The sequence below is a fragment of the Tamandua tetradactyla genome, chromosome 1 (assembly GCF_023851605.1).
Source record: "Tamandua tetradactyla isolate mTamTet1 chromosome 1, mTamTet1.pri, whole genome shotgun sequence".
In the NCBI taxonomy this organism is placed as follows: domain Eukaryota; kingdom Metazoa; phylum Chordata; class Mammalia; order Pilosa; family Myrmecophagidae; genus Tamandua; species Tamandua tetradactyla.
In genome coordinates, this window is record NC_135327.1 from 87,561,609 (window position 1) to 87,577,657 (window position 16,049).

The following is a 16,049-nucleotide window of genomic DNA, read 5'->3' on the forward strand; positions in this document are numbered from 1 at the left end:
GTTGGATCATTTATATTGACATATATTCAAGTTTATGGATTTTTTCTTCTGTCCTCTCAAGCCTGCCTTTGAGCCCACATGATGAATTTTTCATTTCTATTGTAAATTTAAATCTAGAATTGCCATTTTTTTTAAGTTTCTACTCCTGTATTGAAATTTGCTATTTGCCAAGTCATTGTCATTTAATTTTCACTCAATCCTTTAAGCATGGTTTCCTTTAATTCTGGATATATTTATAATTTCTGCTTAGAAGTTTCTAGCTGCTTAATTAAACATCTGGTCACTCTCACATGGGTTTATTTTCTGAGAAATGTTTCTTGTGTTGTGGCTGCTGTCATTGCCACTCAGTTTATTTCAGTTCTTATTTTATTTTTTAGGTGTTACTCCCATAAAAGCCAATAATGATTTATCAGAAATTGTGCTCAAACATCTTGAGCCAGTAAGCCTTCTACCCTCTGCTAGTGGATTTGTGTGTGGGTTGCTAAGCGAGCTCAAAGTACAGGCAAGTTTTAAAGTGTATTGAGGGGTTCCCTAAGACTACCACTAGGCTCAGTAATTTGCTAGCAGGTCTTATAGAACTCAGCATATACTCTTATATCGTAGCTATGATATATTGCAGCGAAAGGATTCAAAGTATAATCTGCAGTCCCCTAGGTTTTTATTGGGGACTGGTCATGTAGACAGCCTCTACCTGGCAGGTACCAAAATACCAGACTTCCAGAAGGAAAGCAGGTGCTCAAGAAAAACCACATTGTTTGTACCAACAGTTTAGGCACTGTGAGCTACTCTTACAAGTTAGGAGTTTTCCTGGCACCATGAACCAAGGGCCAAGCTTATAAGCAGGTTTTGTAAGGATAGTGGTTGGGGCCTGCTATGTTAACTCTTTTCTGCACATCCATTTGCCCTATCATTTACCATCTGCCATGCCCTCTTCTGTCTTCCCTGGATATGCTCTCCACCTCCAAGTCAGTCACAGGTTTGTGGAGAGCTTGGGCCCTCTTGGATCTCCACCACACACGTGGGTAGCTTTCCAGCCCACCGGGGTGTATAAAGAGCTCATCCATCCCTTCGATGCTTATCGCACTTCCCAGAATCTCCCTTGTGAAATTTCTGGGCTCTGACAGGCTGCTACTCACTGCACTGGACTGCAGCCTCAGAGTGGCAGTGCAGTGAGTTTTCACCTTTCATTTCCTGCTGAGTTTGCTATTTTCACTGAGGGTGCTGCTGAGCATAGGTGTTTTGCTCTCTACCCCAAATTGAGTCAGCAGCTCGAGGCAGCAGTCACTGCTGTTTTTCACAGCCAGCCCTGACCCTGCTGGGCTGGTGATAGTGCTGTGTACGGGAGAGGCCTGGGTAAGAATGCCACAGACTCCAGCTGTTTTTACCCAGAGTTGATCAGTTTTTTATGAATGCACGCTTTTCAATTTGTTTTCTCCTTTTGGTGGCTTTCTAGGATATAATTATGTTTTGGCAATTTTATCCAATTATGTAGTTGTTATTAGAAGAGGGAACCTGCCAACCTCTTCACTCTGCCATTCTGGAAGTCTCCACATTCATTAATTTTTTTTTTTTTCACATGAGCAAGCACTGGGAATCGAACCCAGGTTTCCGGCGTGAGCAGGCAAGAACTCAGGCCCACCCCACATTCATTAATTTTTTAATGTTGGCCCAGCCTTGCATTCCTGGGATAAACCTCACATGCTCATGATGTATTATTCATTCTGTAACTTGCTGGGCTCAGTTGACTGATACTTCTTTAAGACTTTGCTTATATTGGGGGATTTTAGTCTGTAGTTTTCTTTTAGTGCTTTTTTTTTTTCTGGTTTTGGTGTAAGTATAATGCTAGCCTCATAAAATTATAGAGAAGTGTTTCACCTCTTCTATTTTCAAAAAAGTATTTGTTTAGAATTGGTATTATTTCTTCTTTAAATCTTTGGTAGAATGCAGTAGTAAAGCCTTCTAGGTTCTGAGTTATCTTTGTGGGAAGATTTTCTACTGTGCAATCAATTTTTTTTAGGATGTTAACTAATTTATCTGGAGTGAGCTTTGGTAGTTTGTCTTTAGAGGAACTTATCTGTTTCATGTATGTCATCAAATGGATCATGATTTTTAAAAATTACTGTTGAATTCAGCTACCTAAGAGTTCTTATTTTAAATTTTTACATATATAGATGACATGGTCTTTGTTTTTTTTTATTGAAGTCTTCTTATTTGGGTTTGGAATCAGTATAATCTTTGTCTTCTAAAAAGAGGAGGGTATTTTTGTTTTTGGTTATTTTCTTTCTTCCTGGAAAAATTTGTAAAAGAGAGAGGGTTTATCAGTTATTTGAAAGTTTAAGAACTCATCTGCATTAGCCATTTGAGCTGGGGCTTTGGTGGAAAGAAGGTCTTTGATTTCTCTGTCAAATTTTTTAAAATGCTTCTTGACCTAGTCACATTTCCTATTATTATGTGTGCGTGTTTGCCTGTTTATGTGTTTCATAATTTTCCAGACATGGGCCCATTTCATCTAGGTTTTTAAAAGTTTAGCAATGTGTTCAGTATAGTCTTCTTATCTTAATTCTGTTGTGTTCATAATTATTTCCTCTTTTTCATTTTATATTTACAACTTTATTTCCTTTATTAATCTTCCTAGAGGTCTTACTGTTTGTATTTAATGTTTTCAAAGTACTACCTTTATTTTAGTTTTCTCTGCTTTTGTTGTTTACCTCTATGTTACTGATATCTGTCTTTATCTTAATCTCTTTTTTCTTGTTCCTTTGAACCTATTTTCTAGGTCTTTTCTGATGCATAGGTTATAGGGCTTAGTTAGCTTGTTAGCTTTCAACCTTATTTCCTGATAAATGTATTTAAAACTGTAAATTACCCCATAAGCAGTATCTTATGTGTATGTGTCTTACAAATTGATACAAATATGTTTTTTTATTTAAGTTCTAAGTGTTTTTTTATTTGCTTTTTTAACTTAAAGGTTATTAAGTTTTATGTTATTTTGTTTCTAATGAAAAGGAATTTTTTTAGCCATTTCTAGTTATTATTGTCTAATTGTACTGCATTTATGGTCAGAAAAATATAATCTGTATCATATAAATTCATTGAAATTTAACATGTCGTAGCACATGAACAAAATTTTTTTAACGTTTTCCTGGTGTTCGAGATGAATATGTTTCCTGTTTGTGAGATTATTAATTATATTAGTCAGATTTTTTTATGTTAGTTAGTCAGCTTTTTCTGTTGTGAGGGGATAATGTTTAAATTTTCCAAGAGCACCTATTAACTTGACTATTTCTCCCCCAAATTTTGTCAGCTGTTAATTTATATAGTATGACTATACTGAGAACTGTACGTATGTTCATATGTGTAACATGCTTTGTTGTTCATTTTACCAGCATACAGTGTCATTTGTTGTCGCTTTTCATATATTTTTTCTTGAATTCAATGTTGTGAGGTATTGTAATTACTAATCTAGATCTCTTTTATTTCACTTTACCTGATATTTCTTTCTCTATTCTCTATGTTCATCTTTTTGCCTTCTTTTGTTTTAAGATGTCTTTTGTAGACAATATAGTATTGGATTTTTTTCCCTTTAAATCCAATTAAACAGATATCCTTTAGCTAGTGAATTTCAGCTGTTTACAGCCATGGTAATTATCATTATATTGTAACTTTTTCTACCATTTTGAGATTTTTCCAATTATTTTACTTGCTTGTTAGATTTTTTTCCCTCTTTTTCATTGACTAGATTGTTTTCTTACAATTTTTAAAGTTTCATATACTCCCAATTGATTTCTTAAATGTACCAATATTGATTTCTTCCTGCAATGAGACAAAGTATTTAGAAACTCTTCGAAGTCCCAGAACCCTGTACTTCCTACTCCCATCCCACCCCATCCACTTCACGTGGCTGTTATTTCACATTTTATTTATGGTTTGTCTTCGGTATGATTTTCCCTCTCTTCCTTGGTCCTTGCTTTTTAAGACAAACTTGAAAATTTGGCAAATATTTTCTGTCTTTGAGCGATAGTTCTCTCATTTGTAAGATGAGAGTAATTTTACCCTCTACAGATGGCTTTTTATAAGAAGCAATTGAGATAACATATTTGAGAGCACTTGGTAGATGTAAAGAATTAAGCAAGAGTTGATTATCAAAGGTATATTTTATTCCAAGTCTTACCCATTGTTCTAGTTTGCTGGCTGCCGAAATGCAAAATACCAGAAACAGAACGGCGTTTAAAAAGGGGAATTTAATAAATCGCTAGTTTAAAGTTCTAAGGCTGAGAAAATGTCCCAATTAAAACAAGTCTATAGAAATGTCCAATTTAAGGCATCTAGGGAAAGATACTTTGGTTCAAGAAGGCCGAGGACATTCAGCGTTTCTCCCTCAGCTGGAAGGGCACGTGGCAAACATGGAGGCGTCTGCTAGCTTTCTCATGGCTCTACCAAAAAGGGACTCTCTCCAAAATGTTTCCTCTTTTATAGGATTCCAGCAAGCAACTCCACCTTCAGTGGGTGGAGACACACCTCCACGGAAATCATTTAATCAAAAGTTACCACCCACAGTTGGATGGGTCACATCTTCATGGAAACAATCAAAATACTCCCACCCAGCAATATTGAATGAGGATCAAAGGGCATGGCTTTTCTGGGGTCCGCCACAGATTCAGACCAGCACACCCATTTTCTATTTTTCTCAGAAAGGTCTTTCTAATCCCCTTTTCCAAAATCAGAATGAATGTTTCCTTCTCTTTAGGTCACAGCATATTGTCCCTGTGTGATAGATAGGGGTCTGTCTGTATGTGTTGCCAACCCCACACTGCCTGGTAATCACCTGTAAAGGAGTGCTGCATAGTTTTATGTCCCTAAGTTTGGCACAATGAGCAGGGAAACCCAAAGGTAAAAGCTTTTAGGGTGTTGATGAGAGAGGATGGTAGGCTGGTAGTGGAGAAAAGAAGGGAGAACTATGAAGTTGGAGGGTACAGCATTTTATTCTTTATCAAAAGCAAGTCCTGTATCGCAGCAGTGGGTTCTATAATATAGTGAAAACTATTTTTGGCTTGTATTAAGATTAAAATGCGTTTTTACCATATCTAGTGTCATATAATGGCACTTTGCTTTATGTCTTACTAGGCTCATATTGGCAACTTATTAACATCAAAATTCTTCAGTTACAAGGATTTTGATACTTTATTGTACACCTGTGCAGCAGAGTTTGACTTTATGGAAAAAGAGGTAAGATGTAATTTCTAGTCTTCTTTCCTTATGTTTTGGTCCATTCATTATTCATAAAGGATATTCCTATGATTTCAGCCTCTCTCTTCTATGTGCTGTCTCACGTGAATGGAAAAGAAAAAGCTGGCAGCTTAGAGGAAGATGTTCCTCTTTACGTTAATACAGCTCCTTGAGATATATGGCCTTTTCTCATTTTGATAATTTAGAAACACACATTCAAGCTAGCATCAGACCAGCAATAGTGTTTTGGATGAGTAAACACAGAAGTATTTCGAGTTACCTCTTTTCAAATACAGGCATTAATTCAGCCAGGCTCTCAAATTCTTACATATCCACTTATTTTGTTGTTTAGCTGAATGATCTCATCACTTGAAGATATTATTGAGCGCAAATTTTTCATTTGAATATTTTTTCCTTCTAAAATAATATTCAGAGGTTTAGAAGGAAAGCAGAGTATTTTAGTGGATTGTGAGACAGAAGGCTGCAGAATTACTTGATGTTCTTGAAATGAGTTATTCATTTTTTGTGCTGTAGTTTATTAGTTTCTACCAATAGGCTGTAAGCAGACATTGTGAAGACAAAATGAGATAATTCATAGAAAATACTTAACATTTTAATATCTTATATAAAATGTAACTATTTCACAATGTTTAATATGCTAGTTTGGTTCAGCAAACATTTTATGTGTGTGCCTCTTTTAACAACTCCTGGGTGGCCCTCTTTATGACATTATCTTATCTGTGAAACACTTTCATTCAAAACTGTGTATCTATGTGTATATATTCAGCCAGCCAGTGGCCCAGTGTTGACATATTCATGTCCCCCCATGATCCAGTGACAGCTCGCCCAGTGTCCCAAGTTCCAGACCAGTGCACCACAATATACCACCTGCAGACTGCCTGTGTCCTGCAGATATGCTGTCAATCCCGGGACCTTTCAGTCTTTGTTTCTGTCCTGTTCTAGCAAATGGTTTTACTGCATAATGCTGGTAAAAGATTTATGAATGATAGTGTTTAACCTACTGAAAGAAATCAAAGAAGAGTACATTATAAGAAATTCAAATACACATTTCCTAGCAGATCAAGACTCTTTCATGGAAGTGGTAAAGGAAATAGAGGGTAAAAATCAGCAGAGAATTAAGGCTTGATGGAAGTCCTTTAATACTGTTGAAGACATAAGCGACTCTCTACTCGGAAAGGAGTAACCATCATTTATGTGTGCTGTGCATTTAGAGAAAATGGCAAAGCTCTTTCCAGCCTGTGATTCCATCTGTGGAGGCCTCTTCCTGGGGGCTGTGCCATAGAGACTGAGTACTGTGTCAGTTCAGGGAGTGTGCCGCTTGTAGGGTACGTCAGTCAGGGGGAGACGGAACAATTTCACATCATATTTGTACCGACCATGGAGAGATGCTTAAGATGTATAACAGAGTGGACAAAATGGTATGGTCTTATTTATAGGTAGTTAATATGCACAGAGTAAAGTATAAGAAAACAAAGGTTTAACTATGTTTTCTGGATGGAGAGATAATTAGCTTTTTGTAATTTGCATTTTCTAAATTTTGTAATCACATATTTTAATTGTGCTGTGTTATGAAAGAAAGAAACTCAGTGCAGAGGATCTTTCCCTTTTCAGTGTGAAAGTGGACAGCAACAGTATCTAAAGTGCAGAGAAAATACTAAGACAAGAAGACTTCATGGTAGAAAAGAGTACTGGGTAGCCCCATGTGTATGTGTATATATTTAATATGGAATGAATGTATCACAGATAAATGGAAGCAAGATGTATTATTTAATGAATAGTATTTGGAAAATTGGGTGTGATGGGGGAGGAGGAGGATTCAGGTGAAAACCTTGTATCAATTTATAGCGAAACTTGATTTCCAGCAAACTAATGGGTTGAAAATGAATGAATCCTGAAAAATAAATTTGAAAGACATTGAGTGAATATCAACTTCATTTTTGAGTATGCTTAATGTCAGTAGAGGAACTCATAAGAGAATGATGATTAGTTTTGTCTGTGTGTGACTTAAAACATCTATATGTTAAATATTATAAAAAGTAAAACACAAATGACTGGAATGATTCTTGCCATAAATATAACAAAAGAAACTAGGGATTGTGTTTAGTGTAGAAGCTTGCCCAGATTGAGGAAGAAATTATGAAGGAACTCTTACCACCTCCCCCTAAGCAAAAAGCAGATCCCACACCCACCTGCATGTAGAAATGGGCAAAGGCTATGAACGGACAATTCATTGGAGAGGAAATTCTGATAACTGGTTAAAATGTAAGATCAGTTGTCTTCTTTATCTTTTCTGCATTTTTTTAAGTTTTTATTTATATCGTATATAGCTTTTGTACTTAAAAGAATGTTAAATATACGTATAAGAACTTGTAGTTCTACTAGTAAAATAATTTGTGGTTCTAATAGAACACGTACATGTTCACATACACACACACTCATCTTTCACTGTGTAGTTTGTTTCCTTTGCACATGCTCTGGTGTGCATACACTCTCTCGCACATCTTCTATTTTTAGGAAATATAATTTTGTTCTAAGCTTACCTTTTTATTAATGCTTTTGTTTAATACTCTTACTCCCTTCTTTTGTATTCCCACTGAATGTAGTAATACTGAATTTAGCTAGTAATTCTTGACTGTCTGTGTCCCACACAGTTTTACCTTATGGCAATATTATAGTCAGTGATATTGGTTTACTTCCTGTATGCTCCTCATTTTCCCCAATTTTTGACCATTCCATTGTATCATCATTGTCAGCACATATACCCACTCATCTTCTTCTGTCACCTTTATCACCATCATTAAATCTTAGTTTCACAGGTTAATGACTGTGTCTTACAATTGTTCTTACATTTGTTGTTAGGAAAATATCTGACTACTTAAATAATAAGATAGTTTTGATTTTATGATTTTTGTTTAGGCTAAGACATAATTTAAAATTTGTAAAATAGAAAGGATTATGTTTTAAAATATTAAGCACTATTGAAGTGTTTGAAAAGGTAAGTAGTAAAATAAAACGTAAAAATTCTCCTTTAAATGGGACTCCTACTTCTGATTGCAGTAAGAATGTAGGTTTGTGAAATAAATTATCCAAATTACTCATCTAATAAGGGATAATGATAAGAGAGTAATAAGTGAGAAAATCAGAAAAATTCTTCTTACTGTGTACTTCACACAGTTAAGATACACCAATATTTTTAATGTGATTTAAGCTAGGTTTCTTTCTATAAACGTGTTTAGGATGGCATATATTCTCCGACTCAATGAAGTATTTTTCTGAGTGAAGATGTTTGGGGAAAGCCAATAAATGACAATTTAAAAATTATTAAAAGAAGCAGAGGGTTACATTATGTAGAGCTTTGGTATTAAGATGAATGTCTATAGTTGTTCTGTTACTAAAGAAAATGCAAAAATATCATTTGTTCCCCTTGTGAACACTGGTCATTATTTTTTTGTTTCATGCACATGCACACGGGTGTGTGAATCATGGGTGAGATTTTTATCTTCTGCAATATGTACAGGGAAAACTTGTGCCTGTTAAAGGAGCTCTGCTGAATATGGATGAGTAAGTCCAGCTCTTTAGTTAGACAAATAGCATGCAGAAAGTAAACAGTGAACTCTTCAGCCACATTTCATAGTGAAGTGTTTGAGAGCTACACTTGCTAGTGTTTTCAACTCAAGTTTTTGCAGAAGTTTATTTCTATGGAAATGCACCTTCAATTTTACAGTGGGAGTCACTGGATAGATTGGATGCCAGATAGGTGAATGCTCATATTTCCGTATTTCTGTCTTAAAACATTCACATGATTATTTTAAATGAAATTTTGTCTGTTTAAAATAACACTTTCCTCTAACATAATATCTCTCTGAATTTCAGACTCCACTGAGGTATACAAAGACATTGTTGCTTCCAGTTGTTTTTGTAGTGTTTATTGCGATTGTTAGAAAGGTATGTGAATTGCTTTAAGCTCTTGTTTATAATAAAAATATTTTTTTCATTTTTACATGGTTATGTAGTTAAGTAAATGTTAATCTAATTCAATGTCTTTCTTCATGTCTTGATGAAACATTCTGTCGCTTCATATTCATAGCCTGTGATGCACATTTACAAACCTTCTGGTATCTGCTAGCATAAAATAGACGTAGGAAAAGGATGGCTCAGGTTTTGATTGTCATATATTTTCAAAGAAATGACTAGACAGACTATATTAACTCAGAGGCAACTTGCTTTTACCTATATAAACTATTATTCATTTTTAACATTCCTTTACTATTTATTTATCTTAAATATTTAAGACCTCCTTTCTAAGTGATTTGCACAGAGTTCGCTAACTACTGGATCATGTTTACTGTTACTCAAAAAGAAAAAAAAAGCAATATTAATGTTGTATTATGTGACTAGATAAAATAAAATGTTTAGACTCCTATCTTAGCTTTGATATTGGAATTTTAAGCCCATATATAAATCTGGCCAGAAAAATCTCAGATATTCAAAGATGAAGAGCAGATGATATTCCCTTTTTATTACGTAAAAAATGTGTGAACTCTGTAACTGCAAGCATATTAAGAGAATGAATTGAGATCCGTCTGTGATCAAACAAGAAATGATAGACCCTAAAGGTTTTTTGATTTGTAGCTAGTGATTTCTGTGTTGACACAATGTCATATATGTGTAAAATATTCTGTACTGTCATTCATACTACATATTCAAACAGTTCTTTGTACTCTCCTAAAATGTTTTCAATCACATTATTTCATTTGGTTATTCAGCAGCACTGTGGGGTAGGCAGATAATATCATCCTTATCTTGACAGTGCAGAATTGGAAGATCAGGAGGTTGTGACGGCCTCAAGTCATTTCCATTAAAAGTTAAGAGGAGGGCGGGCCACGGTGGCTCAGCAGGCAAGAATGCTTGCCTGCCATGCCAGAGGACCTGGGTTCATTTCCCAGTGCCTGCCCATGTAAAAAAAAAAGTTAAGGGGAACATGAGAATCAGAGTCTGCAGCTCTTCTCTCTCTTGAGCTTTTAGTGGTGTTGGGCTTTGAATTCTCACAGCACTTTCAATTCGAATCAGCATTTAGTCAGTTCCTGCTGCAGGCCAGACCTTGTGCTTGCTTTGCCCTTGTGCATACTTTACCTGGTTATGCACATAGCAGGCATTCAGAAAAATAGTAGACATTGGCAGTCTGCAGTGTATGTAGAATATGGCCACCTGGACTGTAAGAGATGATGAAACCTTGTTAGATCAGATTAAAGAAGCAAGGTTGTTTTGTTTAAAGAAGAAAAGATTACAATGGAAAGAGTATAGCTGTTTTAAAGTATTTTAAGGCTTGTCACTTGAGAATAAGATTGCACTCATTAGTTAGAGTTATAGCCAGTTCCAAGCATAGGATTTTTGAGTGGAACTGTCCAAGATTGGACTGGGCTGATTGGAAATCTGTTATAGATTCAGTGGGTAGATAGGTCGTTCTTTCAAGAGCTGGATTAAAACCTGCCTGCCATGCCAGAGACCTGGGTTAGATTCCCGGTGCATGCCCATGTAAAAAAAACTGCCTCAAATGTGGTAGAGAACAACCAGACCATGGATGAGATTTCAGCATAGGTAGTCTCTCTGTCTCTGCTAATAGTGAAAACATACTGTGTGTGTTTCAAATGCTTATAGCTGGGATTATGTCTCTTTAGCCAGTTTTCCAACCGTGTGTGTATATAATTGAGAAGCAGCCTTGCCAACTGCTGTAAGGTGGTAGAAAAAGCACAGATTGTGAATTTGAAGCTGGAAGATTTGTTTCAAGCCCCACAATACTATTTAGGACTGGTCCATCTTCAGGGAGAGCCTTAAATCCATCTGAGCCTTTTTGCCTGTTGTACTGATTGAGGATAATAAAATCTTCCTCACAGGATTGTTGAATATTCAATATGCTCAAATACAGCACAAATGTAAGATTATTGTTATAAGTACCATTTTCTGAGTTCTCATTTGTCTCCATATTCTCATATTTGTAACAAAAAAATTTAAAGTTTAGAAGATACTTTAGTTAGAATTTTGTTTTTCAAAAAACTGCTGTTTTACATCTATTACAGATTATTAGTGATATGTGGGGCATCTTAGTTAAACAACAAACACATGTAAGGTAAGTATGTTATTGATAACATCTGTTAATTCCTGTATTCATCTCTTATATATATATTTGCAGTGTATTTATTTTATAGTTAGATGTTATGCACTCAACATTTGATAGTTGATGCTTTTGATTGTTGCTAATCCCTTTCCTTCCTTTTCCTATTACTTCCTGTCTCTGCAGACAGAGCACAGTACATCACTTATTTATACTTCTCTTCTCATCCAATTCAATATGGCAGTAGCCCTGCACGTAATCTATACTTGAAGGATGCAGCTTCCTGCTTCAGTTCAGCAGGAAGACAAATTAGTCTGTGGGTGGTTTTAGGACCAATTGACTGCCTTTTTAGTAAAGGACGGGGATGTATAAAGCTAGATTCATACCTCCAAATAAATTTTAGATAGAGCAGATTTAAATATAGAAAAAAACAAAAACAAAAAACCCTGAATTCCCGGGAGAGTATTTTTATAATCTAAGGGTTAGAGAGACTCTGTTAGCATAATATAAAACCCATGAAAAATTGACAGACTTGACCAGCTAAACTAAACACTTTGGTCAGTAAAAGGCACTGAAGCATTATTGAAAGAACAAGAACAAATTAGGGAAAATATTTGCAATATATGACAAAGAACTAATATCTATCACATATTAGAACTCCAACAAATTAATAAGAAAAATGCTAAAAACCCGTTAGAAAAATGAGTGACAGACACAAGCAGACAATTCAGAGAAAAAGAAATCCACATTCTTCCTTTCCCACCACACTCATGTCTCAGGAACTGCTTTCTGTTCTTTAGCCATGGCCAGTGGTTTCCTCCCTCTGGAGCCTAGCGCAGGATTTGTGCCATAAGCCTCTAATTGTGTTCTTCCTCCCCAGCCTTCTCTTTGCAAGGCTAACTCCTTTATTTCTTGGCTTAAATATCCCCTCCTTCAAGAAGCCTTTCCTGACCCTCATTTCTGAGTGGAATTCCTTGTCCCCTTCCTCTTTATTCTCTACCATCACCCCATGTACCTTAACTTCTTAACATTCTTCACCATTTGTATTTAAATACTGTGTTGCCTGTATCTGCCTGGAGATGGGTGTCACTTCAATGGTTTACACGCAGTAAAGAAGCGTAAGAGTTGAATGAGTGGAGACATATAAATAAATGGCTGATGGGCATATGGGAAGCTGCTCTGTCCTACAACTGAGGAATTCAGATTAGTGTGCAAAGCTTTTTACTTGTAAGGGTGGTAGCACAGATTGGCAATATATGCAAAACGTGCAGTGTACCTGCTCTTGAACCCAACAGTCCCTCCGTTAGAAGTGCCCCCAGGTTGTGGGGTTACCGTCATGAAGATGGTCACTGTGCTATTGTTCGCAATGTGAAAGATGGAAACAACCAAAATAGACATCATTCAGGGGCTGGCTTACTTATAACTCAGTCAGAGTGGAATGCTGGGCCATCTTCATGAAAATATCTCCATTATACATGATTGAATAAAAATTTTACACAACCATATAAACAGGATGATTATACTTTTGTCTAAAATGTGGACATTTTGTATATTTGTGCATAGGAGGGGTCTGGATTAAGAATATGGTGTTGAAGGATGGAGTTGAGGAAAGTTTTAAATTTTTTGTGGGATTTTAAAGAGTGGACAGTGTTGAGTTTATGTGTGTTTTCTTCTGGCTGTGCACAGCGTTATACCTCTCACCTCCAAATCCTTACCAACCCAGTGATAAATGATTGCATGTACTCCCTTGTTTTCATTTGGAAACAGATTGCTGTTTAACTGTTCCCTTGCTTTATACTTGAAGTGTTTGAGTTGAGGAGAAAAAAAGAATTCAGGTACATAGTGCCAAAATTTCTCTTCATTTGAGGTGAAATTGTTTCTAAAGCGCTCAGAAAGGGGAAACAAAGTTACAGCTGTACTGTGCAGCTCTGGAAGAGAATGATGGAAATTTTCACAGAAACAGAGGCAGCATTTTCAAGAATAATTCAGCTTTAGAAATTGCAGAAAACCAATGAGCTTCTTGGGATTCAATCCAAGTATAGGATCACAGCTTTTCTTGGAAAAGGGGTAGCAGGTTGACATTTCGACTCGTGTAAGCAGCAAAGTCATATGCTGATTTTGAAAGAGTATGAGGTATATTCTGGAGCAGCTAGAAGGAAAAATCTGAGAGGATGGTATGGTGGCCCATGACAGACTCTGGGATCTGTCCTTTGGCTACTTGCTGAAGAGTGCTTTGAAAACTATTGCTCTTTTTCCTTTGCATTGTATATAGGTTATATTACACAATTAAAAAAAAGTTTAAAAAAAGACAAATATGAAGAAAAAGTTTTTTAAAAAAGGGGAGAAGGAACAGGGGTAGGAGAGATACATTTTAAAAATTAATCAGGTTGTAAGTACCAAATAGCTCAGGGTCCTGGGACAGGTTAGAGGCGGCGTGATGAAGTAGGAAAAGTTTCACTCTAATATCAAAGTTTAATCCTTATCTGTGTGATTTGCTTTTCTTGGCTATAAATTGAGATAATAAATGATTTTAGGATCAGTGTTAACGGAATATACTGAGCATATTAACACTGTAGATACTTGATAAATAACTCTGATAATTTTTATTTTGGCATAAAAAAGAACTATTTGCTTCACTTTCTTTATTTGCCCCCATATTTTTCTGAGTTAACTTAGTATATCAATTTTTTGAGGCCAAATTCTCCAGCTTCCTTTTTGTCCACAATACTTAGCACCTTGTGACATATTATATATGTTTATCTATTTTTTTGTTTGTTTGTTTCTCCCCACTTATATGTAAACTCTGTGAGGGCGAGGGTTCTTTCCATCTCATTTACTGCTGTATCTCAGGTCTTCAGGTGCTCAATGAAATGGAGTGGATGGATGGATGAACCTTTACCCCCAAGTCTTTGAAAGGATTCATTTTAGTATAGAAGGAAAGATAATAATCAAGTAAACAAATGCATGAAAATTTTCTTTTTGTTGGGAACATAAAAAAGGGAAATGGGGTAGGCATGGTGCAAGGAGAGGAGACTGGAAGTAGGATGTTGTAAGAAATAAAATTAGTCAAGTGTAGCCACAGCTCAGTATTCAAGAGGGAGGATAGTAGGAGGATTTAGCAGACAGGAAATAAGGACCTGCTTGGGGAGATCATGTGCAGTAGGGCGAGGAGTTCAGAACTTATTCCAGCTGCAAATCAAACCCACATTGGAGGGCCTTGAGCAAGGGAGTGAAAAGATTCCCATATTCAAGAGATGTTCTCCCTATTGTGATGAAATTCAGCTGTTGGGGTGGGGGTGGGGAGCAGGAGTGAGATGGGTGCAGGGGCGTAGATCGCTAAACATACAGCCTTTCTCAAGAGAGTAAAGCTGTCAAGCAAAGCTAAAGGTGGAATTTTGTGACTATTTGTATATTCCAGAGGTGCTGCTGAAAAACAGTGTTCATATGTGACTTCCCCAACCCTGAATTTTCTCTGTTACAGCTGTAGTTATGGAGCTGAGGGAGGAGTGGGTAAGGGAAAGGAGGAAACCTGACTAAGAAAGGACCTAAAACTTCCCTTTCAGTCCCTGCTTTCTTGACTGACATATCACCAGTGAGGTTCCTGATAAACCACAGTGTATCTTTTGTTGGCCTAGTAAATATCCATTTAGTCCAATATTCACTTTATAATACAGCATTGTCATTTTTTAAATAAAACTGCCTTAAATGATTACAACACCGATTTTGACTTTTGTCTTTTATTCATTTTGATTTACATGTTTGTTTCTGAGGGAATATTGTAGGTGATATAAAACTCATGTTCTTAAGATAAAACTGCAAATAATGAAGTAAGCTATTCAATAATGGTATTTTTTTTTTCCGTTTCAGAAAGCACCAGTTTGATCACGGAGAGGTAGAGGCTTTAACATACTAAAAATTTGCTTATTTCAGTGTTTGTATATATTTGGACTTGGCTTTCTAACCCCAGCTTCTGTGTTTATTCATAGTTGTCACTAAGTGTCATCAGAATAGCCTTTATGCATCTTTATAAGAATGCTATGTACAGATTCTCTGACTATTCATTTATTAAAACAATTAAGTAGGAATCTCATTTAATCTGCTTGATAATCCTTACAGCACTAGTGTTTTATTTCTCTGAGTCCATCTAGCGCCTTGTCTTTTACATCACTTTCCTCTCTGCCCTCCTGGCCCTGAGGCTTCAGAGGCGGGACCAGCTGCTGTTCCTACTTCCCATGAGCCAGCATGGTTTCCATGGCAGCTCTGAGGAGGAGCCTCCAGGGTCCCTGCATCGATCTGATGGAAGCACCATGCAGAGTCAGGAGTGTGGGCTTTGCTCACTACAGCCTTGACCATCAACAGGGTTACAGAAAAACTGGCCTTAGTGACTTTAATTTGAGTACCGTTACAGTGAATTTTAAAAACAATTTCAGAAATTAAAGTGGCATTAGTATTTGTTGCCAAGAGGGAAAAAAGCCCTTACTTGTGTATTTACTATTACCAATAAAACAGTATTTTCCCAAATTCCGCGAGAAGTAGGAGTAAGAAGTATGTCCTCTTTCTCTCTTCCAGCTGGTTTATCATGCATTGCAACTGTTAGCATATACAGCCCTTGGCATTTTAATTATGAGACTAAAACTCTTCTTGACCCCACACATGTGTGTGATGGCTTCCTTGATCTGCTCAAGACAGG

At 36.3% G+C, this 16,049-nt stretch overlaps 1 protein-coding gene across 2 annotated transcripts in view; it reads left to right on the plus strand.

Annotated features, from left to right (window-relative positions):
• The window catches only part of DPY19L1 (dpy-19 like C-mannosyltransferase 1), a 119,892-nt gene that overhangs the window by 88,264 nt on the left and 15,579 nt on the right, over nucleotides 1-16,049 (plus strand). For both annotated transcript variants that reach the window (XM_077120039.1, XM_077120028.1), the window contains exons 14-18: nucleotides 5,125-5,226; nucleotides 9,121-9,192; nucleotides 11,325-11,374; nucleotides 15,227-15,251; nucleotides 15,929-16,048. In XM_077120039.1, the coding sequence (XP_076976154.1) occupies nucleotides 5,125-5,226; nucleotides 9,121-9,192; nucleotides 11,325-11,374; nucleotides 15,227-15,251; nucleotides 15,929-16,048 (369 nt within the window). The remainder of the gene's footprint in view (nucleotides 1-5,124; nucleotides 5,227-9,120; nucleotides 9,193-11,324; nucleotides 11,375-15,226; nucleotides 15,252-15,928; nucleotide 16,049) is intronic.